This window comes from Nyctibius grandis, chromosome 8, assembly GCF_013368605.1.
Source record: "Nyctibius grandis isolate bNycGra1 chromosome 8, bNycGra1.pri, whole genome shotgun sequence".
Lineage (NCBI taxonomy): Eukaryota > Metazoa > Chordata > Aves > Nyctibiiformes > Nyctibiidae > Nyctibius > Nyctibius grandis.
This window is the reverse complement of record NC_090665.1, coordinates 14,175,919-14,201,894: the sequence shown is the minus strand read 5'-3', so window position 1 is coordinate 14,201,894 and position 25,976 is coordinate 14,175,919. Positions and strand designations below refer to the sequence as shown.

The following is a 25,976-nucleotide window of genomic DNA, read 5'->3' as shown; positions in this document are numbered from 1 at the left end:
GTCTGATAATTGGGATCAAAAGGATTAGAAGTCACTATCTTGCTGGCCTTTTCACCTGAGTCTGGGCAGCACAGGTTGAAACTTAAGTCTGGTGTCACATAAAGGTATAGCGTGAGCGTGTGGTAATTTTGATATAGTTTGATTTTTACACGCATCTAGAACTGTGATACCACTGTGGGATGCACAGATAGTTTGCAGCTAATCTCTACTAGTGTCTGTATTGGGTTAGTGTTTAGCATGAGAGTTGGAATGATAAATTGCTTTTACGTCAGACAGTTACGAACCAGCTTTATCCAGCTTTGGTCCTTGCAATTAGTGACCTGTACATGTCTTTGTAACTGCTTTTCAATTTTCTTAATGTCCTTAAAGTTTAAAATGAAATGCGATTGAAGAGGACAAAGGGGAGTTAGTCACAGTACCATTTGCTTGTTAGTTCGTGTTTAATGTTCTCTGTCCCTCCGAGGCTGAATTGTTTTCCACTGGCAGTGGAGCATGGTAATGCTTCTTTATTTACTCTTCTGATATACAGCTGGTCTCATGAAATTATGCTGCAGTAAATGAAAGAAAATGTGAATGTAATAATACTTGAATATGTGTACTCGAATACTTTGATTTAGCTATTGATAATTTGTGGCTAGTCTTGCACGTCGACTCTATACTGTTGAAATGTAGTGGATGTTACTTGAAAGGACCTGTCATCTGCAGCGAAGTCAAAGTTGTGCATTAAGGGGCTGTTCTGCATAGAATATGTGCAAGTAGGAGAGCCATGTCTTTCCAAGATTTGAAGACAAGACTTTAGCAGTAATATTATTGAAATTGTGATGGTGAGAATCTGTTATTCTCATTTTATGAGTCCAAATACATGAATGTATTCAGAAGTCCCAGCCTGAATAGCAGTTGATTTTGTGTACTTCTTCCTGTTCTTCTGAAAGTCTGTTCAAGAGGTCAATCTAAGATTTAGACTTTAAACTTTCCTCAATTAAAATTTAAAAATACCTCAAACTATGGGAAAATACTTTATTAATAGGTTTTTATTCTTTTGAATATTTTTTTATAGTGGCATGTGTTAATTCTGGAATTAACAATTAATTAATTTTTAATTATCCATAGCACTTTTGATTTCTCCAATTCGTTGTTTGTTAGCATCTAATTTATAATGACTACTGATTCCAGCCTCCTCACTTTCAGGAATACAGTCTAAAAATGCAAGCTGGAACACGATGAAATGAGTGAAAGACTAAAGGCAGGATGTGGCTTCGATGGCAGTTAGATATCGTTTGAAGAATAGCTGACTTTAAAAGCATTGACCATTTCTGCCTTTTACACTGTTAAGAGTAAACAGGCCAAGCAGACACTTGTCTGAGGCCACAGTGTGCTTGGCATTACGGTCAGCAGCGTATAGTGATTTAGTCCAGAGTAAGTTATTTCCTTGGCATGTGTCTGCAGCTCGTGGCCTAAGAGTGACTGGTTCTCTTTCTAGAGGAGAGTTTAGCTGTCATCTTTCTGTTTGGTTCCCGGGATTCTTGGAATCCCATAGTACCTTAGCCTGGAAGCAAGTCTTTCACTGATCACTTAAGGGGAGTGCTGTGATGGACACCAGAGAGTTCAGCTTTCCTTTGTTGTATGCTGGGCTAGGTAATGGGTGACGTTATCCTCATTTGAAAAGGCTGCTAAGTCAGGTCTTGAGTGTTCTTCCATCATCTCCTGTACCCTCCTGCATTGCAGCTGCAGCTGTGCAGGAAGCTCTGTCTAGCAAACTGAACTGTGTTTTAGGAGGGGGGGTGGAGGAGAGGAGGAACAGCAGAGGAGAGAAACACATTCCTGAGAGCCCTCGTTATGGAGCATGAAGAGTACAGGAGACTGCTCATTTATAAAAGTTGTCCTCCACCCTTAAGCAGCTGTTCTGGTTTTGTGTGTTGCCATGCAGTGTTTGAACATCTTGGGAAGCCACAGATGTTTGACTTTGATTCATGTACTGAGGCAGATTTCATCCTTATTCCTAATGCCAGAGCCTTCTGGCTAAGATTACCCTGATGCAAACCCTGCTCCCAGCTTCTGCTTCGCTAAGGAGCAGCATTTTGGATGCATGTCAGGTCTGGCACTTGGTCCTCAGCTGTTTTATGACCCCTTCCTGTGTTTGTAGCTGGAGATTGGGTCAGGCTGTGGACATGAGGTTTACTCGGAATTATGGCAATTTTCTGTGAACTTTAAGTAATTCCTGACACAGATGTTTTAGAGAGAGAAATGCACCTTTGTATTCTGTGGCTTCAAAAAGTATTAAATTAAGAAAAACAAGAGTAGCATTTACATAGCACAGCTCAGATCAGCTGTTCTTAATGTGTTCCCTAACCTAGTATGAAAACATTTTTTGTGACTAGATGGTGTTAATAAATTGCTAGATATGTGTATCTGTATTCTGATAGTCTGAGGGCATCCTCTCCGTTGCTCTTATGCTTGCAATCCAGTGTTGGTCTAATACTGTGAATATGTTTGCATGAGAATAACTTTTCTACTAGTTTTTATATGATGGAAACAGTGCAAGTAGCCAGTTCTATGCAAAGAAACAAGGAGTTGAAATGGGGTTTGGCTGGAACCTAACAGCTGTTTGATCCATATCGAGCTGTAGGGCCCAGATGTGCCTTCCCTCCATCGTGTGGTGGTGATGGGAAATAGCCTGGAGAAACAGCCTGGTGCTTCAGGGGCCTGTGGTCGTTCAAAGCTATCTGCAATGAATGAGGTGGTGGAGGGGCTGTATGTCTCCCTTCTCCCGTGATATCTCTTTCTGATTTGCTTTATACTTCGTCTTTCTTGACCTGCCCCTCATCTTTTCAGTCTCTGATGTTCTGTTGTTACTTCTCATTCAGTTGAGCTTATTCTGTCTTAAAATTTTTCCCTTGGAGTAGAGCTTTAATTAGTGAGTAGATGTGTTGTCTTCATTCTGCCTGCTCTAACTGTCTCTATCTTCTTCATCTTGAATCTTAGACTTGTTAGCTCATTAAGTCCTGTGGAGCTAGAACTCTTTGCCAGTTAAAGACACTAAAAAAAAAAATTCTTATCAGATCTTGCTGCAGTTCTGTAAACAAGCTACTTAATCATGCTTTTATGTTAATGCCAAAGAAACAAATAAAAACTGGTTGCACTGTGATTATAAACAAACGGATACAAAATTGCAGTCTGAATATTGAGACACTTTTCCTTCCTTTGTTTTTTTTTCTCCATAATGCTCTCTGAAACAAGATTTAACTCTAGAGACTTAAATGAAAGTTAATCATTTATGAAAGAAAATAAAGTAAGTAAAAGAGAAATTGATGTTGCCTGAAATCCTTCATGGTCTGAAGCTAAAGAAAAGGCAGAAGCCAAAGTGTAACTGCACAGGAATGTGCTTAGATACAAAACCTAGGATGTAACTGTGGGAATGCTTTTAGATACAAAAACTGGAATGCAACTGTGTGGTAGTGAAATCTGCAAAAAGCTGGGAATGTCATGCTCAGTGTTTGAGAACTGCAGGCAATTGGCAGTGTTTTTCAGAACTATTCTTGTAAAAACTGCTTTTCCTGAGTTTGGGGCCTGATCCAGACTTTTTTTATTTTTTTGTTCTTGGCTTGGACTCATGTGAACTAGAACGGAATTAGCAAGAGACAGTAAAGCTGTGGTTCTGTGCACTCTCTCCTCAGTGGTAAAGCTGACTTAAGAAATTCCTGCTCCAAATCGTACTTCCCTGCCTGTCTCACTTTTTCCAGGAAGAGTTTTTTGTAGGAGTGAAGTGTATCTGATCCAATTTTCCAAAAAGCATTACAGAAAACTTCCTATTACTTTTTTTTTTTTTACAAGGCAAACTACTGCTGGTGAACAGTTTGGCTCCGTGAACAGTTATGCTGGAATGACTGAAAGAATGAGGTGGCTTGAGATGGGAGCAAGGCATGGGAATACAGCTGTTCCTACCAGCCTCTGTGTAATGGGAAATCCCAGCCTTGTTGAACAGATTTTCGTAGTGTAGCACTTGGTGCCAGAAATTATTACATTCAAGCTCTCAAGGCAATAGCCTGATGAAACAGCAGTGTTCATGAACTCTCTGAGCAAAGCGTCATCCTTTCTTGGTCTTCTCCTGTTTTTTAGGTAGCAATAACCGAGGAAGGAGGTGTCAAAGGAAACATCAGCTCTCAAGCAAAAAATTATGCTTTAGAAATGCTTCATGAAAGCAACTCTTACTGGCCAGTAAAATTTGACTGGCCTAAAAGTTGCAATCAGTTTATACTGGAGGCAAATGGTACAAACAAGTGTGCTATCTGAACTTACTGTGAAGTCAGTTAAGTCATGGCAAATGCTATATTTTTCATAATCTCATTGTGAGGTCATTTGCTAAATAGCTGTAGATTTGCAGGTTTGAGCCAGGAGAGTCACCGAAAGAATTACTTAAGATTATTTCACTCAGACTTCTAGTTTCTTTCCTTTGTTATTACTGTCAAACGTATTGACTATTGGCTATACAAGAATAGAGGAAACTTATTTCAATATGACAAACATGAGAATTGATAAAATTGTCTCAAATCTTTATTACTAAGCTATATTTTTTTAATCAGTGATGTAGTTTTTCTTCTTTTCACTGTCAAATTTTCTGCAATTCTTGTGGTTCTCTAAAAGCTATGCTGTTTTATAGCTGAAATTTAAATTAAACTATGATGGCAATAAATGGGTTAAATCAACATGCCCCTGCCCCTTCCCCCCAATCCCAGCATATTTTTGTGTCAGGTTTTACAGGAAAACATTTTTTAACCATGCAGGGCAGCTTTAGAAGAAGTAGAAGGAGATGTGACAGAACTGGAACTGAAACTTGACAAGGTAAGCTTTTTAATTCAACAATGTCTGTTCTGAAAAATATAAAAAGATGTGCTTAGGTTTTGTTTTAAAGTTCATAGCTGGGAAGCAGCAGTGGCTGCCGACCAAGCATTCTGCTCTTGCAGAGGGAATGGATCTGGGTCGAGTGCACAGCTGGGCTCCAGAGACCCGAACTTGAATAACAGCAGCAACAGGCAGTGTGAACTCGCTCTCTCCCCCAGCTGAGTGCTGGATTGTGCAACACCCTCCTGAGTGTATGGCCCCCTCGCACTCCTGTGAGTCCCCAGTAACTAATTCAGCTTTCACGTGAGTTAAAAGCCAGGGGCTGGCCATCCCTGCATTGAGAGCTTATGTTTTATGACAACTGCATATGGTGAGGACATCTGGATGCTCTTTATTTTAGAGATTTGAAGTCAATGTTTTCTGTCTTTGTTAGTCCACAGCACAGTCACAGCAGGATAAGTATATATCTCCTTCACTTGTGTCTGGAGGACTTAACTACCATAAAATTCATCCTGCTTTTTGTCATGCTTTGTGCATGTATGTAAAAGGTTATATGTAGCATCTTTTCAGTGTCTTACAATCCATTTAGTGGTTTCCTAAACAGTAGTATTTGGAGGCTTTTGTTCTTTCTTTGCTAGTATTTTTAGGGTGGCTTTTTTTTTTTTTACATCTGTAGAAAGTCTCCTTTCCTTAGCATTTTATGCAAAATGTTTAAAATTATTTTTTGCCTGTGTTTTAATGTGGTAGGCAGATGTCATTTGTTCACCTCCTTGGCTACTTTTTGAATATAAACTTTTGTTCCTGCAGCTGCGAGTTGGCTGCAGAAAGATAGAGACAGATAGTCAGTGTCAAGTGTAGTGTTACACTAGTAACACTTCTAGTTACTTCTTGTAATAATATTTCTAGCTTTTGTAGTTAATAATGTAACCATTTGCTCTTTCAAAATAGATTTAAGATACTTAATTTTGATTTGGTGTGAATTTTGATGAAACTGATGGGTATAAGACACATTTTTACTGTAGGGGTGATGAATCTGTTTTGGTAGGTTAAACCATGTACGTATTTAAAGGATGTGAAAAATCTATCTTGGAAGTTGGTGTTTTCCACCAGTCTAAAAGGGTCATTTTTGGGAAAGAGAAGTCTCAAATTCCTGAAGGGGCATTACTCAGAGCCTTGCCCCCCAGCCTCTTGCAGGAGGCCAGTGCCAAATAACCGTTCTATCATGTAAGAGCTATAATTGTAGTCTTACTCTTTGTGCTGAGACGGTATCCTAGTACTCTTTAAAACAAAAACACCCAAAACCTTTTGCTCCCCTGACAAGAAAGCAAGTACACAAGGTAAGTATTTAAGTAGTTTAATTGTAATGTGAAGTATAAGTGATCTAGTATAATGCTTGAGTTGAAAGCCAAGCTTCTTGTGTGAGCTGAAGTAGCTATGGCCTGAGGGTAATGATTTGTCTAGACTTGGTAACTTTGTCTGCTAAGTTATTCATACTAAACTTAATTTTATTGTCCCACAATTGTGAAATTGGGCTACATTATCTGCATTTTTTTCCCCTCTGGAAGAAAGGACGCTGGGTTCAGGATTGTGAACCATAAGCAAAAGTGAAGGAAAAAAAGGATTGTGTTGGTAGTGATTTTTCTGTCCGTTGTTCAGGCAACTTGGCCATTCATCAGAATGTGGGAGATGATGCTCGAATTTCTTCTGAGTCAACATAAAAATTACTGGGTAAATAAGACAGGAAGGTCAGTTGGCTGGTTTCCTTGCCCCAACATGGGGTCAAGTAATTCTGTGTGGTTCTTCATGAAAATTTTTCTAGCATCCTTGAAAAATCCTTCAGAGACAAAGGTTCTATCTTCTGATTTTATTCTCAGTTTGGTTTAGGGTGGGGGAACTCAATTATAATATGCCTTCTCTCAAGAGCGCATCTTAGCGATTGCGCTAATCATTCTTTCTTTCATTAATGACCCAGTGCATAAATGGCTCAAAAAGTGAGAAAACATCCATCACGAGATACTGACGGCCTTCATATCAGACCCTGCAGTACCACAATAACTAAGGTGATGACCTAAGCAGTGAGTGGTAGGGATGGAAACCCATCAGAGAAAGACTAGTCTGTTTTAAGAGTGAAAACAGGATGGGTTTCACCTTCTGAGATACAACCATCTCTCTTCAGTTGTGCTTTGTACAGATAGCCTTGTGCTTTCCTGGGCCTGTATTCTGAGTGTCTCAAGATGAAAGAACTGGTGTGGGTTTCTTGGGGTTTTTTGGCTTGGAAACGACAAAACACTTAATTTGCCTGGGTTTTAACCAGTTATGTTTTAGCTGCTGTTTTTTGCCCTCGTACAGCCCTCTCTCTTGAAATACATGTGAAATCTCAGTTAACAATAAAACAAAAAATAATAAGAAAAAATTTATAAAGAGTAGTAACCTTCTCAACAGCATATCAGTTGGCCTCTAGTAGTATTTTTATAGCTATCACTATACAGTAGAAAGCTTTTCATAAAATGTGGGGCTCTGTAAATTTAGAATTTAGCTTTTGAAATCTTTGTTTCTTAGACTTAACTAAGCTCAGTTTGTTTCATGTTTATATGGTGGTGTAAAAAAACCAAACAAACCCGAAAAAACCCTTCCACTTTGTCATTTTTTCCTCTTTAGCTGGTGAAGCTTTGTATTGCAATGATTGATACTGGGAAAGCATTCTGTACAGCCAACAAGCAGTTCATGAATGGAATTCGAGACCTTGCGCAATATTCCTGTAAAGATGCATTGGTTGAGGTAAGCTCTTTAAGAGGTGAAAATGGAAGGAGAAAAGCATAACCTAAAAACGGTGAAATGTAACAGTAAGAGAAGTAGTTGAACTTTATACAATTATTTGCCTTTTTGCTCCTTTTTCTTTGAGACGTATGAAGAGTGAGCTTTTTTGACTCTGGTGCACCGCAAATGTCTGTGCTGTTTAGTTTCAGCTTTAACCTGCAATGACAAGGGTTTTCCAAATTCCAGAAAATATGTATTAGGTTAGGAATAGTCATCTTGGGAGGACTGGAGAAAGTCTGGGTTAGAAGCTGTGAACAGCTGCCCTGCTCACTTTGCTACATAAAGGGGTTCTAGTCATGAGATCGTAAGAGCCAGTTCTCTACAACTAAATTCCCTGAGCTGATCTCTTGGGTCCTGGAACTGGCACTCTCTAATACATAGAAATTTAAATTTTTAAATGTAGAGAGCCCATTTTGATGGAGTAACCTCAGACTGATGTCTTATTAGGCTAATTTGGAACACCTAATATTTCCTATGTTACTTTGAAATGAGGTATGGAATTGTGTAATAGGCAGGTATAATTGGGTGCACATCTCTGTGTATATCCTCTATGTTTAATGCATGTTATGTAATAGATCATCAATTGCATGTGTGCATCTTCACAGACTAGTTGAAATAGGTAATGCCTGTGAACTTCAGTATAGTCTGTGTGCAACTGAAACTGTTGTTTGGAAATTTACTTGCTAGGAATGTAGTGTGATGGCAAACTAGTAAAACTTACATTATTTGATTCCAAGTAGGTTTTTGTTACACTTGTTATGTGAGCAATAAGCAGTTTTCCAAATACATTAGGGATCATTGTTTTCTAACTGTGTTTGAGACATGGATTCTACAGATCGATATCGATGTTGATGTCGCTAAGCGTATCAGCTGTGAGGCAGTAGTTCCTACAGTAAGTGTGTGTGTACTGATCATTACAACATGTTAACAAGGTTTTTGGAGTTAGGGTATTAAACATTAATAAGTATCAAGTAGTGTAATATTAAATATTGTAAATTAATATGGTGAATTATGTGAACTTCCCATAGTTTAGTCAACCTAATTTGGTTTTTTTCCTGCTTTGCTTCAGTTTGGTCTTTTATATATAGGTAGGTAGTAGTAACGTTTTTGTTGCTTGCAGCTTTAATAGATTTACTTGATACTACCCCCATGTTCTCCTTCTAGCATAATGGGTTTAGTTTAATTATCACGCTAAGGAAAATCAATTCCTAAGTTCTTTACTGAAAAGCTGTAAACCTCTGAAACGTTGCTTTGGTGCTGTGTATTTGGACTTAACCTAAACCACTTTGTATTTTTCTTTACAGACCAACTTGACAAAGTTCTCTGACACCTTACAGGAAATGATCAATTATCACAATGTAAGTATTTGCAGCTGAAACATAACACTGATAGCTTACCTCCAGTTATTTTTGATAACAGAATAATGCTAAAGCTTTTCTTGTTGATAGTATTTGCAAAGTTTAAGTGGTATTAAATACCTCTCATTTTATACTTGTAAATATTTTATTTATATTTTGTTTATGAAGTATTTATAAATGTCTCCTTTTCTGCAGATTTTTGTCTTGCTTTGTTCTGTCTGGAATTTGTAAACTTTGCTAAAACCAAGTGCTGTAAGACAGTAAATACTGTATTGCTTTATCGTCTTTAATCAAACTGATGGGCAGCAGTGACAAACTAAGAGCATATTTCTGTGCGGGACTGAAATAATGATTATCTTTTCCATAATTTCTACTTTTTTCCCCACCCTTTATAATGCACAAAATGAAGCACCTCTGATTTGTGTGTAATTTTCTTTTTTGGCAGTATGACAGATTTAGACAACTGTAGAGAAAGGAGAAAATGCTAGGATTTAAGACTAATAGTGATTTTTAGCATGTCAGAATTTATCAGAAATGTCAGATTTGCCTGGATTGAAAACTAATTTATTTTTTTCTCTGAAGAGTTTAGTCTTGTATCCTGAAAGCCAAAGGGATGAGTTCGTTCTTCTAGTTTCTTCCTTTTTCCCTTGGCCCTTACTGCTTTTCCTTATTTTCTAGCAAATTGAAAAGCAACTGAAGTGTCTCCAAAGTGCTGAAAATATGCAGGGTACTTAATTTTTTTTTTTAATACCACTATGAGTTTAAAAGGTAATGAGATACAGAGAATGTATTTCAAACAGCTTCAGCTGAAATTAAGTTTGTTAGCATGAACTTAGCTTCCTGAAAGTGTCTTAAGGCATTTTTTTGAAAATGCATGCTGTTAGAAGGGAAGGGAAACAAGGGGAAGCAGGTTAATACTGTTGAGTTGGATTTCCTTTCCATTATATGGGGTGTACATATCTACATCTAATATAATGAAAACTGTGAAGAGGGAAGTAAGTGGACAGTGATAGTTTGATGGTAGAGAGAAGCTAGTGCAAAGGTTCAAAGCAGCAGTATCAGGAGAAAGTGTTACTTTCATGCCAGTGATTTCTGCAGATTAGATTGAGCAGATGAATCCACTTGACTGTCCTGTCCCCATTTTACACTCCTCATCACACTTCTTGGTGCTGGTTACCATCTTAACGATGTCTTTGCTATGTGGTATGCTCTTTTTGACACATCTGACCTAGCTCCTGTATTCTTGCTGCTGTTCTACATGATTGTGGCTTGCAGTGCTTTGGTAAAATTTGGCACAGCACAATTCTCCCTTTAGGGCGGTTTGAAGGCAAAAAGCAAAGAACAAGCCATATTAAAAGAAGATTTCTTTGCATATCTAAGTAGGACCACTCTTGAGTTCTGTCCTGCTTTTTTTTCCCCCTCCACTCCCTTGCTGTGCTCAAGCATAGTGAGTAGAAATGTGACTTTTACCAAAAGGCACAAACATGTGAGGCACATTATGGGGTTCCGATGTGGAGCTTTGCCAGACATGTGGTCCTGTGTTTCTCTTTGTGAATCTACTTAGTTCAGCAGGACTTACTAGCTCAGAGTGTCAGCTCTGTTGTTGACCAGGCTGGTAGTGAGCCATCATGAGTGAGAAGAAGCTAGAAGAAGAAAGAGGAGAAGCAGGCATCCTCCAGAGGAAGGAGGGAAGGGGTAGGAGATGGTCCCACTGAGATCTGGATGACTCAGTTTTCTCATATGAGGCTTTGCTACAAATAAGGCTAGGAACCAGACTAGTGCAGCGTCTTCACTGATTCAGCAGCGGGGGAGCAGCTTTGACAGCTTGTGGCAAGTAGTAGCTTTCTTAGACTTGGTTTGGAGTATGTGAAAGGTAATGTGTTGCAAAGGCTGTAAATCTAGTCAGATCGTGGTCGGGGCCCTTTTTTCTGTTCTTTTAAGGAAAAAATATGTATGTGTTTTTATGCCTAGCACTTTATTCCTCTTCATTATTGTAAGCAGAATTGCAAGGCTCATATTTCTGGGAGTCCACTAATCAGTTGAGTTCCCGTCTGGTTATATTCTTTTGGTATTGATCTTGATTGGTGCACTCCTCAGGCACTGGCAAGCTTAAATGTCAGCAGTGGGAGTAGTCCCAGCATGACTTCCAGCTTGTCAAGAGGTTCTTTATTCTAGTTGTCTGTTTTTCTGGTTTCCCAACGTGGGAATACAAACAGGATCTTCCATGTGTTACTGTTAGATATAGGACAATTCAGTCTGGAAGGGGCCTCGGGAGATGTCTCGTTCAACTGCCTGCCTAAATCAGGGTCAGCTCTGAGGTTGGAGCAGGTTGCTTAGGGTTATATCCCATTTGGTCTTGAAAACCTCCAAAAATGGAGACTGGATGGAGGATATAGTGCCACTGTTAATGGGTGACTTAAACTCAGCCATGTTTTCCTTCCTTCATTGTTCCTGGAAAAGAGAAACAATCTGGGAAGGGTTTTGCTGTCAGTACTTGGCATTGGCTTTTCATTCCCAAATTTTGTGAATAAGGAAACTAAGGCTGAGAACATTTAAAGAAAACATTGTTTGACCTGAAACTGAGTTCTTGACTTGCTCTTTCAATAAAATTATTTAACACTTGAAGATCTTTACCTTTTGGAAGAGATTCTCTTCAGCTTGGCCAGCTACTACTTTCTTATGTTCTTTCAGCTCTTTGTTTTTTTTTGTGATTGCGCCTTGTATATTGCCATAATACAGAAGGGGAGGTGTAGAGGAGTTGGAAATTAAGACAACATTTATGGTCTCCACAATGATAAGTGGCAAAAGTATTTGTCCTATAGCCATTGACCTGTTCCATTCTGTCCTAAACCTCAGAGGGCAGATGTGAAGCTGAAGGAATGTGCGTTTTCATTCCTCAGTTAGAACTTCTGGGGTCATAAGAGAAAATACAAGTTGTCTAACATTCAGGTATGCTTTGGCCTTGGAAACCTGACAAATTTCTCAAGCTTTAGAATTTGAATGAGTAGATCATATTCTGCTCCCCGCCCCCCCCCCCCCCCCCAAGATATTTGAGAAGCACAGCTTAGAACACTTAATCTTAGGAAAAGAAGCAGCCATTCTTCTGAGCAGTTCAACAGTGGGTGGTTATTTTTTTTTTTACAAACGTATTATGTAAACGAGGTGGTATTAATTACTCGTGTATGTTACATTTTGAGCATTAATCCAGTCTGTTTTTTTGCCAGAAGTTAAGGGCATGTTCTTTCTATGGTTTCGTTTGTCTTTTAGTTGTTGGTTAAATTGTGAAAGTCTATAGCAATCAAAAAAAGTTGTTACTTAACGTTCAAAGTTGTTTCGTCAAGGCTGTTTGTGCAGTAATATTCTTGACTGTTTTGTAGAACATGTTTTATTATTATTATTAAAGTGGGCGTGTCTTACATCGTCAGGATGAGAGAATAAGATGCCAGGAGCTCTTGTGTCTCCTTATAACCACGGTCTTTAAGAAAAAGACCAGCAAAAGGTGTTGGGTTTGTGTTATTTTCCTTATTTTATTCTTTATTTTTTATTTATTTCAAAACTACTTTGAAGGGGTTTATATTTTGATATTAGAAACACATTGGTTTAATTTAATAATAATTGTCATCTAATTCTGCATAATAACCATGTGTATCTCTAAAAGGAAAAGTTATGAATACCCCTAAGTTATTGACCTACATAATAATGCTTTTCTTTCAGATCCTGTTTGACCAAACCCAAAGATCAATTAAAGCACAGCTTCAGACTTTCGTTAAAGAGTAAGTTAATTTTCACTTGTAATGGGAAAATTATACGTAAAATAGAATTTAAAAACATCTGATTTGAGTAGGTTGGTGAAATATCTTTCCTGAAAAATCACCAACTATAAATAGGGAAGTGTGTATTAAAGCTTGTCAAAAATGACCCCACATCAGTGAGGCTTTAGATCCAGCTGCAGAAATGTTGAAATAGTATGAATTACTGATCTTAATTACATGTTGTCATTGTCTAAGCTTAGGCAAAAGAGTGCTTGCCAAAGTTTTTCCCCAGTAAGCGTGAGATGCATTTATTTAAATTTCAATTTTGTCCTTTCCTCAGGAGAGAAAGATGGAGAAGCTTCTGTCATACTTTGTATGATTTCCATTTGATCCAAGCATTTATTGAAGAATATGAAATCAAAGAAACTAGCTGTAACAGTTAAGAGCATGGTCTGTCTAGTGTGTCTTTAAACACTTTTTTTTTCGTGCTTTGGAATTCATTTGTTATCCATCTTTTCCGTTTCTTTAGAGATATTAGGAAATTTAAAGATGCAAAGAAACAGTTTGAAAAAGTTAGTGAAGAAAAAGAGAATGCTCTAGTAAAAAATGCCCAAGTTCAAAGAAATAAGCAACATGAAGTAGAGGAAGCAACCAATATTTTGACTGCAACACGGAAATGTTTTCGACACATAGCTCTGGATTATGTTCTTCAGGTAAGTGCAGCAATAAAAGTTATTTTTTCAAAATGTTCTGTTACATAAGTTAGAGATCTGTCCTTTAGAAGTTCCTATTGTAAGCTTCTCGGAAGCTATGGAGATTCAGTGAAAAAGGAATAACTATGTCTGCAAGTAGTTGCTTTTTTAATGAAATCTGAGCAAAATTAATTTACTTGATGCATTCTTATTGCTTAATGCTTCAGTATTTAGTGCTCTTGCTGTAATGACACAGTAGTTTTCAACTTGAACATTAATTTTGAAAAAACCAGTAGTTGACTGATACTTACCTAAATGTATTTCATGAGTTGGCTATGCTGTAGTTCCTTATATATTTGAAGTAAAAACTGTAACCTAGCCTAGGAAATACAAATTACCTGAGTAACTCTGATGTAGGATGTTGGCTACTACTACAATTTCAGCTGTTTGCTTTGGGTTTTATTTAACAAATTCTACTTGTCTAGAAGCCTCGGAGTTTGGTATTGTGTGATAAGGGAAATCAAGAACTACTCTCTTGCTTTTTAGTACAGATTTCCTAGAGAGTGTTGAGAGGTGTTCTTTGTCCTAGTTCTTTGAATACTGTGAAATAATAATTTTTTTTGTTGATACTTACAATTCATCAGTTTCATAGTTACCCACAACTACAGCAAAACAGGATTATTGCAACTTGGATGGTATGAGGGGTTGGGGGCTCCTAAATGGATCTGGGGTTCTCCTATGATCAAACACAGAACAACCCTTTAAAATTATGTTGGTTTTATATTAGATGTTATCATGTTGATTTGTGACAGTCCCATCAATTATTTAAAGCTTAGTTAACTGTTCCTTGAATTGCATGTGTTGCCTGTAAGGCAAAGTGGAATTGATTTGATCGTCCCAGGCACATGCACAGATACGGTGGTCAGTGGTCAACACTGAACTCCTGCTTCTTGAACACTAAGGACAGAGTTAATTTTGATGTTCAAAAATGTCATGTAAATTATGTACCACTTGATTATTTGTGCTAACATCAAATAGTAGCTGGGGGTGGGTAAGCTGGCAGTCATTACTATAGGCCAGTTCCTTGTGTGTGCGTTGAACTGCAGATCGTTTGCCTCCTGGAATTCGTATGTTCAAAGTATGAGCAGTTTCTGTGGTAAAGATGCATTTAAAGTAACAGGGAGAAGTTTCAGCATTTCTTATTTAATGTGGGCAAAAATGAATTCAACTTTAGGAATTCTTTCTTCTTGGGTGACTTTTTTTCTTCTGGAGAAGTGGCTTCACAACTATGGTCTCTTTGTAGCTATATTGGCTTTAAAACTATTTCAAAACCTTTGCTTTCCTTTTATTTTTTTTGCCTTGCCAGTTGAGGGTTTGTTCTGAACAAACAAAACTTACTTATTTTTGCTGCAGAAGGTTTTCCAAAATAACGACTATTTAAGTATAGAAGTACAATCTGGTTTTGATTATAGCTTCGGTAAGTTTATTTCTTTTGCTGGAATTTTAAACTGACATAGAGGTGTTAAATTACAAAATCATGCATGTTTCTGCTAAATGGGGCTTTTAAAGTAAAATCTGTGGTTCTGGATGACAACCTTAAAGATTAGGGGACAAAGGGGGTAGAGGAACTAGGTGAATGTGAAAAATAAGTTATTTTTTCTATATAATGTGAAATTTTTCAAGTTCTAGGGCAGCACCGTTGGTCAGTGACTTCAGCTAGCTTAAAAGTGCAAGTGTATATGAAAAGTTACTTATTGAAGCTATTATGACCTTGCTTGTTTCAGAGGCTGTGGCTGTATATGAGTTTTGGGACACTTCAGACAATGACAGCTTGAGGGGAAAAATAAACATGTCCCCGTTCTTTCCTCTCCCCTGGCAAGAGACAGCAGTGGTGCTGAGTGCAGCTTCTTTAAGAAGTTGGTGGGCTGGGCTAACTCATGCTGTCAGGAAGAGTATTTGAAACGTGTTGAATTCAGTCTTTCCAAAATGGGTACCAATTTTCCTTGCTTGAGAGGTGTGTTATATTACTTTTAGCTAGCACGCGTGTCTTATTTTCCCTTCTAATATAAGAACGTTGTGAAACTCTAGCTTCACAAGCTTTTTCTGATGGCATCACTTTAATATCACGACAAAACTAGCATATGTCTTCTTTTAAAAGTGCTTTGTGAAGTCTGATATTGAGTCATGTTCTTCCAGTGTTTTAAGGTTTGATATGATTATTTGGAAGTATTTTGAAGTTTTCTTCTGTGGGGAAAATTTGCAAGTAGAATAAAATAAGTTGCTTGTTTGTTTTTCTTCTAGATCAACGTTCTTCAGTCTAAAAGGAGATCAGAAATCTTAAAATCGGTAAGATAGACTTTATTTTCTGTATATTGAATACATCTGAAATTAAAGACATGACTACAAAGCAGTATATTAAAAATTTAGTCCTCTTACCCATCAGAACATTACCAGTACAGTTGGCACTTTGGTGACAGCCAGTTTGTCCTTTACTATAACTGGGCATAGATGCTTAACTGTTTTTGGCAATTCTTTTGGTTCAGATTTGAACACATTAAGATTTTTCACTGCTATTGACTCTTTGGTATGTGTTTCATGGTTAAAATCAAACTTGATCTGCCAAGAATTCTGCTGTTTAGGTCTGCTATATTCATTTATTATAAATAAGTACTTCTTATAATCTATTCTAAGATGGATTCAGCTCTTTCTACAAAAATGCTATTTTTTATGTAAATAGCATACTAGCTAATAGTAATGTAATAGCAAATATACAATATACTTTAGGATGTTAGTGGCTAAATTAATATACAGCTATATCTGCTTGCTAGTTTTCTTTTTTTTGTATTCCCTTTTCTGCTTCATATTTTCTCTGTGAAAAGTTTACTGAGGTAGAGCTGCCAAACGAAATGGTACTTTTCTTTCGAAGGTCTAAAGTTGCACCCCGGTAATTTCCTTAATTCTTTTAAATAGCAAAAACTTTAGTTGCATCACAGCTTTATAGCTGCTTGCCATTCTGCTCTGCATCTTCCCAGCTTGTTTTCTATTTTAAGACTGGACAGTCTTCTCAGCTATGTTCATAAAAGTTATGGTTTTGGATCATTAGTAAGTATATTCTGTAGCCCCTCTCTAATTTACATGTCCTAGTTAAACAGGAGACAACAAAAGTTTAGTGCTGGAATTGTATTTTAAGTTTGTTCATGTAGACTAGTTAAGTGATATATTTATGTGATATCTGATATTCTTTTGAAAAATATATTTTTTTTTCCTTCTAGATGTTATCATTTATGTATGCCCATCTGGCTTTTTTCCATCAAGGCTATGATCTTTTTACTGAACTTGAGCCCTACATGAAAGATCTTGGTGCACAGGTAACAGATTACTTTAAAAATTCATAACTGTGTGCTGGAATGGATAAAAACTTGATATATGCATACATATCAGATACATCACAAATGTATTCAACAAAAAGGGAACTGTAGTGTGATAAACATAAAGCATAAAAATACACTGTAAGTGGTTTGAATGAAAATAGAAACTGAAAGTTGTCAGTTTACTAAAATTAATACTACCTTTAGGATTTACATACTTAAACATAGCCGTGTAGTGCCATTTGAAGTACTCTCTGGTATTCAGGACACTGGATTATTTTCCTTAAAAATTTTTGTATGTGACCCATGTTATAAATACATTTAACAATAGAAAGTACATTAAGGTTTTTTCCTTCTACTTGTATACGTTATTTACTGTATGAATTATGCAGTGCACTGAAAATAAAATTGATGTTAGCAACTTAGACCATAACACAGAAGTCTGATTTTAATAAGTAGTGCAAAACTGCGTTCATACATCAAATCCTTGCCCAGTTTTGTTGTTTAAGAACACACAATTACAACTTCTGCGTTTTCAGTGAGGGACTCATGAAAAGGTTAGATGGACCACAGCCAACTGCACACAGAAGACATTGAAAATGGTTGTGCAGAATAGATTAAGAACATACAATATTCAACTGAAGATCTGTCTGTGGTGCAGGAAGAAGACTCAGCAGTGTCTTGACTTGTTTTCAGTGCAAGTTGAATGGGCCTGGAAATACTTGTATACTACTTCTTTTTTTGCCCCTGTCCCAGGACTTGGAACAACTGCACTGATGCAAAACCCTCTATTGCCACTTCCCAACTTGATCCACAAAACAAAGGCAACCCAAATTCTAAGTGTCTATCCAGATACAAAATCAAATAAATGACAGGAAACATTTATTTGCGTTCATCTCAAGTAGATGTGTCATTGAATGTCTAAGAAATGACATTGTTCTGAGCTGGTTATTCCTGCCACAGCGCTGTTGTTATCTGTGCCCCTCAACCTGCTTGTGTATCTGTGCAGTGAAGCAGATTTGTAACTGTAGAAAATAACTCCAACAATCAAATGTCTAAATAGTTGTTTTTCTGCTAGACTAGTTCCCAGTCAGGTTACTGTGGTTCTTAATTACTTCTATAAACACACGTCAGGGAGATGTGTGCTTGTGTGTTTGCATGCGTGTGGCGAGCAAGTGATGGAGCTGAGAAGAGCGACAGACTGCTTGAGCTGGCACTGCCATCAAGAAGGGAAGTGACTGTACAGCTACAGCCCTCCATGTTGGGTGTAATAGCGGCACTTGAAAGGTTCAGGTGCACGTGACTCTGTCCTTAGTTGTGCCTTTTATTCTTTCACATCCTTCCATTTTGGGTTCTAATTGTTGAACTGTAGTGTTTTGGTAGTGTAGAATGTGTGTCCTGTACCTCTGCAGAAGAGGGGATGGGGAAAGGAGAAAAAAAACTATGGAGCTGGTAGTGGTTTATGCTACCAGCTAGGCTTTAACGTTTCCATTTCATTGTGGTTATTTGAGCAAGGAACACAAGGTTATTTTTGAATGGCTGGTCGTCCTTTTGCTTGATTTGGTAAGGAGCATTGTGTAACATTCATTTTGGTGCTGCTATCATAGCAACTGAAGGAGTTAAATTTAGAAAATCCGAAGCCGAGAATGTTTAAAATATATTGCAATTGGAGCAAAGATAGACTGAAGACCCTAAAGTTGTACAACTTGCTGCACTATTCTTTTGTGGCAGACCTTGGCATTTCAGTAATGAATCTCTTTCATGACAGAAGCAGACTTGTAAATAGCTTATGAAAGTTTAACAGTTAATGGCTTTGCAGTTTGTATTGGTCGAAGCTTCAGCCTTTAACAGGTCAGAGAGAACGTATGTCACGACATAAAACTGGTATTTACTAGATTTTTCTGAAAATACTGTCAGATTCTTTCTGTTGGTAAGTGAGTTTTCATTCCCAGGTAAATTTTGTGCATGATATTTAATTACAAGGTTTAACAACACCTAAAGTATTAAAATTGAAGTGATCTAAAATCATCTGGTTATAATTTTTAATTCTTTTGTTTTACATTTTCAAAATAATGGGTTTACATGATGGAATAGAATTGAGCAATTTTGCTTTCTGGATATTTTAGGTCAGGGTAGGATTACTTGTGAATCAGATCATTGTAGGGGAATCTTTAATGGCACACAAGTGTAATACAAGCTTTTGCATGGAAATTATGGTATGTAGCACTTTTCATGTGAAATGTGGTATTAGTTTAAAAAGAAAACTTAGTTGAATTTTCATTCTGAGGTGACTTCAAAAAGCTAAACGCTTTAGTCTGACTTAGTTCTCTACAGAATACCACTTATAGCACTACATGTTTATAAAAATACATTTACCAGTAAATGCAGTATTTTGAAAAACCTAATTTTTGAAGACTACCCAGTAGTGGTATAATGACTGGGATTTTGATAGTTTAGTTGTGTGATTGGCCACAGGTCTCGCTAGTTGTATGCTGTTGGTCTTTTTAGTTTGAGACTGTTGATGTGCTGCTCACCTGAGTGAAAAGAAGAAATTCTGGTCTGAGCTTGGGAACTGGAATGATGCAATGCTGTCTGATAGTAAAAAGTAAATGATGAAACGAGGTGCTGTTAAAACTTTGTTTTGGCACTTATGCTGTGGTAAATGTATCCTCAAACGCCTGTATATAAGATAAATTGGAGGTAATTGCCCTAACCTGAACATGGCTACCTTCTGTTTCATAGAATTGTAGAACCATCATGGAATCGTTTTGGTTGGAAAGGACCTTTAAGATCATCAAGTCCAACCGTGATCTAGCAGTGTAGGAGGAGGAATTTCTTGGGAATCATGAGCAGATTCACGAACCTGAGGTTTTAGCAAGAAACTTTATTGGAATCAAGTCTTGAACAGCCTTTGGACCGGTTCTCATCTTAAAAGAACATGTTTCCCAGGGTTCTTGGTGCAAAACAGTCTTTGAGTACAATGGCAGCCCAGTCTCTGTTTTAGAGGCTCTTCTATCATTTTTAAGTCATATAGCTACCTAAATATGATGTCTGGACACTTCAGTCTTTAATGTGTTCATGCTCACAAATATCTGTAAGGTGTGAAAGTGCTGGTACAGCCATTTGAGCCAGAGAAGAAGCCAGGGAGAGAAGAGTTAAGAAAAGTAACAGAATATGGAATTGGATCCAGATGTCTCAGCTATCTGATGGCTCCTTAATTGTTGGAGACTGTCTAGCAGAAGGGTGTAAGAGCCAGTTATTGTCCCTTTTTTCTCTCATTTATATAATTTCAAGCAGGGAAAATACAACACTGCAGAAAATGACCAGTTGGCAGGGGTTCTCACTTGTTGTGAGAGTGGGTGGAGGCGGTCCTATGTATGTGAACTAGAGGTTGTTAGTCATACTGTTCCCTCTGCCATGTGACTGACTTCAGCTGGAAAGCTGAAAATAGTGTTGCACACTATTCCTGGTCTTGTTCTAGGCCTGGAGTAGAACAAGGTCTGTCCCACAGATGTAAAGCTGCGGGCTGTACAGCTATGTTCAGTATTGCATCTGCATCGTTATTCAGTAAGATGCTGTGACTGGGGTTGATGGCAGTCTTGTATTACAGGCTGGATAAAGGAGGAGTTCAACAGATTCTGTAGCGTGTCACATAACTACCAAGCTAACTGGTCTTTCAGGCAGCATCTGCTCCTCCGCTGTGTTTCTTATTTAAACATCAAAGTCTGTAAAAACCAAACAAACAAAAGCCCCTTACTCTCTTACAGGATATCTTAAATTTCTTGCCTTTTCTTTTCCTTCTGGTTTTAAACTGAAAAAGTTTATATGGTAGTGCTATAGACATGCTTGCAGCAAGTTTTTGGTAGTGTCTTTTTTTTTATTATCACAGACTTTATAAGGACACTAACTTAAATCCTCTCTGTTGTGACAGTTTTACTTCTTTGCAAAATCATATTTTTATTTCTGAAACTGTAAACAGTTTGGATGGTTCTACCTAAGATTTCAAGGAATCTTGCTCCAATACTGCTCGTGACCTGATCAAAACTATCAGTACAAAAGCCTGGTTGAGGCAGTTCCCCGATCTTTGTGGAGGGGAAAAAATCACTAGCATTCACTCCTTCTAGTTTTTCCTGCTAATGCCAGTGCTGCTGCATAGGCCAGTCAGCCAGCAAGAGGAGCTAAAGCATGAGTCATTCTCTTCAGAGGCTGAGCACCAATGCGGTAGAGAGTCGCATATGCTTGGCACCATGCTGTTCCTTAAACATTTCTTCTAAGACTTACAAGAAATGTACACCTTTCGTAGAGGTTAATTCAGGATGGTAGTGCAGTGCTTTAAACGAGGCTTCAGTGGTTATTCAAGGTAAACACTTTATGACCAGGGAAGTAATTATACTATGCGAATAAAACAAAAGTCATGCAATGTCTAGACATAATGTGTTCTTTTTTGTCAGCATTATGAAATCTACTGAGCCAAATTTCTCTTGATATCTAAAGATCCAATTTTCTGTTTCTCTTTACAGCTGGATCAGTTGGCTGTAGATGCTGCAAAGGAGAAGAGAGATATGGAGCAAAAGCACTCCACTATTCAACAAAAGGTACTTGAGAGGATGTAAAAGGCAGACTGCACACACATTTTTGTATCTCTGGCATCTCTCCCCAGCAGTGCATCTCTGCATTGGAACTGTGAGGGATGGTATCTTTAGTGCAGAGAAATAGACTTACGCGTCATTAGGCATAGAGTTGGATTGCAGATATTCATTTTGTATTACAGAACAGAATATTATGTTTAGTTTTGACTGAAGCATAAATAGAACAGTAGAATTTATTTGAATGCTGGGATTCTAACATTTCATTAGAACTCTTAATTTCTATTGCATCTTGGGTTTGATATAGTTGTAAAAGTTGTTATCTTTCCCTCCTGTGTGTCTGTAGAAGAGGTGTATACACTGCACCAGTCCTAAAGTCATATGTATCACTTTCTTTCTGGACTGTGCCAAATATGAGTGCAGCACTTTGAGGTAGTGTGGCAGCTGCTATTGCATATAAAGAGCAAATGTAAACTTTTGTAAAGGCTGTCTAATGCATGGTGTTCAACTGTACACAAATTTGAAAGTAGTAAGATTAAATTGCTAGTTTGGGAAGATTTGTATGTGCAATAATTCTAATTTTTGCTTGTTGAGAAAAATGTAGATAATTTGTGTTGTGGGGAGAATGACTTGTGTTGTTTGGATGTTTCAGAAGCTCTAGATCAGTATTGGTTTTGCAGGTGTAATGCTAGAAGTTAAAAATATTTCCACTGAACTCTCCGGTAGTGAGCTAATACTGCAGGTACTTTTGAGAGGTATTAGATACCAGTTTAAAGGTAATGCAACTCTTCTTACTCTCATTCAAATACATTCTGTGTCTGTTCAGGTGGCATAAATTAAAAAAAAAAAAAAAAGCCTAATGTAAATGAAGTCTGATGAGTAAATAAATTCAGGAGTGAAAACATGCTGAGATTATAATTTAGGTAGCCTTAGTAGGAGTCAGTATTAATACTGATGGGAAAAGGTGACATTTTTGGATGCTGAAAATGTTTTTGTCACTTCATCCTGTCATTCCTGCAGGAGTTGGTGGGAAGTATTAGGATAGCTGTAGCTGTGAAATTGAGCAGACACGATGATGGGTTTTAGGGCAGTGCTGATGTGCTGTGTTTGGAGGCAGACAGAAGATAAGAACAGGCAAGGAAGAGGAAGAAAGAGGGGAAATGGGAAAGAGGTGGAGCTTAAGAATTAAGGTTGATGTTCAAATTTTAATTTGTTTGGGCTCAATAGGCCTAGTTTCAAGAGTGAGCAGTAGTTGAGGGTTTTACCATTAGAGAACAGCGGTGCTTGGTGAAGGATGTAAGTTTTAATTGGCCACAGAAATAATAACTTGTTATTGTGAATTATGGTCTTTGCTGTTGCCAGTGGTGTTTACAGTCTTTGTTTTTTCTTCAAATGCTGCTTAAGGCTGCTTTACAGGTAAACTATTTCTAATAGTATCAATGGTAATTGAAACTTTTAAGCTTCATGAAACTTGATAAGCTATATCTGTGTGAAATATAAATATTCTTGGTTTCTAGTACAAATGGCAGTCGTAGTGAGGTTATTTATATATTGTTGCATATTTTAATTGAATGACAATTTTAGTCAGATTGTATTGTATGTTGTCCTCTAAACGTCTGTGTTTCAAGTTGTATATGTTGTCTCCTGTCCTTACCAGTGAAGTAATTGATGCATTTTGGTGATGATAATGCCTAGATTAATGCCTCTAGGCTTTGGAGGGCATGCTTTACTGGAGATTCCTCTTACAGCTTGTAAAAAAAATTTTCTTGGTTTCTTTACTCAAATCATGTTGTCTTGTTTGTTTTTTTTTGTCTTCTCCTATTTGCTTTTCCCATCCTTCCTACCAAGTTTTCTTCCAGCTCATCAGGATTTCAGAATCTTGAACTGACTTAGACCTTGGATCTTGTTCTTTATATCATTATTTGTCATCTGGTCAACCTGACCAGGATAGCAACCTTGCTCTCTGTTCTCTTCTTATGGCTTGTCATGTTGCTTTCCACTGGGCTGCCTCTTAGGCATATGTTCCTGAACCTTCTAGTGCCAAATCCTTCCATGTTTTATAACTATTGACACTTCTGCTTCTTATGTTGAGTATTCCATGGGGTATATATGCATTTAATATACTGAAGTTTTAATCTAATGCTTCAGAATGATGCCTTTTCTTCATTGTGAGGATAAAGAACAGTTCCTTTTCTGAAATGCATAGGTAAGTGCACATGTGCACACACCTACCCACCCACTACCTGTGTTTGCATAGATGTACATACGCATGCAGAATAATTGCACTAATTGAATAACTCATCTCACTTTTCTTTATAATCATCATCCTATTTAATAAGGCTGTTGTCTGAGAGGCTGATACAAAAATCATGGAAGGGCTTGGTCAGCACTTTAGTTTGATTTCTATTTTAAGAGAACTGATGTCTGATTTGTTTGTTTTAACTGTTGTGTTCTATTTACTCAGCAAATATGCAGGAAAATTTTTTTTAGTGTAAGAAATTACTTTTTCTGTATTAACCTGGAAGAACACATACTGTCAATCTACAAATGTCATGATCGTTCTGGGAACTTTTTGCAATATATAGGGAAGATTCATATCAGAAGAGTGGTGTCAAAGTGTCAGTATCACTTAAGACTTATAACTCTTGTTTTCTGAGCAATTTGCAGCCCATTGCTGTAGTAACATGTTGAATTAAGAAATAATTTAAAAATCAATTGAACCTGTAAACAGCGTTATGGCTTTTTGGTTTTGTGACAGAGCTAACTATTCTGTTATAAAATGAGGGAAATGATACAGGAAAAACGTTTGCATTGAACTTCAAGTGGCTTTTGTTGTATTCAAATTCCTTTTTGATTTAAAAAAAAATCTGCATATGAAGAAATGCTCAGGAAACAGCTGGAGTGAGAATGATTTGGAAATTTTTAATATCTTGAGTAAACAAGGTGACAGGAAACCAGATGCTGCCACAGTTGTAAAGCAGGCATAAACCAGAGCTGCTGTTGAGAGGTAATGCAAACTAATTCCTGTCTCAAAAAACGAAGATGTGCCAGTACTTCAAGTGACTTGTATGCTCAGTGACTATCTCGCCTTCTTTCACTTTGTCTTGGACTGTAAGCCTTGTTGCTTGTTGTATCTGTTGTTGTTTTAAGCCCTTCCTCAAGGGACTTTCAACTTAAGCATGACAAACATCTGGTTTGCCATTGGGATGGGAATGGAAGCAACTTTCTAAACAAGGGGGTTGCACAATTAGTGTCTTCTGTTTAGTGTATGCTGGAGTAGCTTTTCAGATTACTGTTTTCTTTGATACTTATGCTCCCCCATTTACTGCCTTTTTAAAAACTTTTAAAATTCTACTTCTCTAAAGTAAAAAAAAATGGAATACATATTCAGTGTTAAAATGCTGATAATCACATTCCCTAAGATTTACTGGTAAAATGGCTTGAATGGTTTTCATGACCTGCTAGCAGTCTTCATATTGAAAGTAAATCAAAAACTCTGCTGCTGAAAAGTACAGGGGTTTATGTTATGGTAACAAGAAAACTGTATGTAGAGAAACAGAAAACATGCAAGCTATGAAATGAATCCAGTATGTGTGATAAATTGCTAAGTTTGTATGAAAATGCATTCACTGAAACACTGTCAAGAATAGTAAGTATTCTGTGACCCACCAGATGAGTATTCATTGTGGAAATGAAAGTTGTTTTTCCATTGCCAGCTGGTTTGCTATCCCTCATGGACATTTAAAGAAAAAAAACAGGCATGGAAGCATGCTGTACGCTTCACTTCTATAATCCACTTCTACATGTTTCTCTTCCAGTAGCTGGCCAACCTTGAAAAATATGTATCAGAATAGAAGCCATAGATGTTCCTTCTTTCAAATCTGAATGAAATGTGCAATATAGCACTTCAGTGTAACTTTCAGAATACTGGCTTAATTTTCTTAGTTCTGATTAGGTGAAACATACTTTAGTCCTAACTGACACCTAACTAGTAAATAAATGATATTTAAAATTCAGTCTTTATCAGGTGTGCGTTTGCTTAAGGAATAGAAAATTCTGAATCACATAAAGTGACTGGCTTTATCAACATGTGATTCTCTTATGCAGGACACTGGAAAGATATGGATGTATACATCCACCCCCTGATTATTTTTTGTGGTTCACTAAACTTTTCCATGAGCCAAGATAAAAATAAACTATAATGTGACTGCTTTTCTCCTATTCTTTAATTATAAAATAGTGGAGACTATAAGGCCGGACACAGCCTATCTAGTTCCTTTTTCTACTTTTACCCTTTTAATTGAAATGAAGTGTGGGGTTTTTTGTTTATCTTTTTCCTGATGACAGCTTTATCAATGAAGTTTTATGGATAAAGCACATGGAAGCTTTACTCCCTCCTCCCTGAGCTGGTAGTCTGCTGTGTATAGTTAGGAAAATATTAAACATTTGTCCATATACTCTTGTGTCTTAATATGCTCTATAAAGGTGGAATTCAATCAGGGAAGCCATTAAAAATGGCACTAAATGCACTTCATGAGGAAGGCTCAGTATTTTGGACAATTTC

The 25,976-nt window shown here is 37.3% G+C and overlaps 1 protein-coding gene across 3 annotated transcripts in view; it reads left to right on the top strand.

The window, feature by feature from the left end:
- Positions 1-25,976, top strand: part of ACAP2 (ArfGAP with coiled-coil, ankyrin repeat and PH domains 2) — a 69,628-nt gene that overhangs the window by 13,759 nt on the left and 29,893 nt on the right. For all 3 annotated transcript variants that reach the window (XM_068406576.1, XM_068406577.1, XM_068406575.1), the window contains exons 2-9: positions 4,782-4,839; positions 7,498-7,617; positions 8,961-9,014; positions 12,729-12,787; positions 13,296-13,479; positions 15,760-15,804; positions 16,731-16,826; positions 21,347-21,421. In XM_068406576.1, the coding sequence (XP_068262677.1) occupies positions 4,782-4,839; positions 7,498-7,617; positions 8,961-9,014; positions 12,729-12,787; positions 13,296-13,479; positions 15,760-15,804; positions 16,731-16,826; positions 21,347-21,421 (691 nt within the window). The remainder of the gene's footprint in view (positions 1-4,781; positions 4,840-7,497; positions 7,618-8,960; positions 9,015-12,728; positions 12,788-13,295; positions 13,480-15,759; positions 15,805-16,730; positions 16,827-21,346; positions 21,422-25,976) is intronic.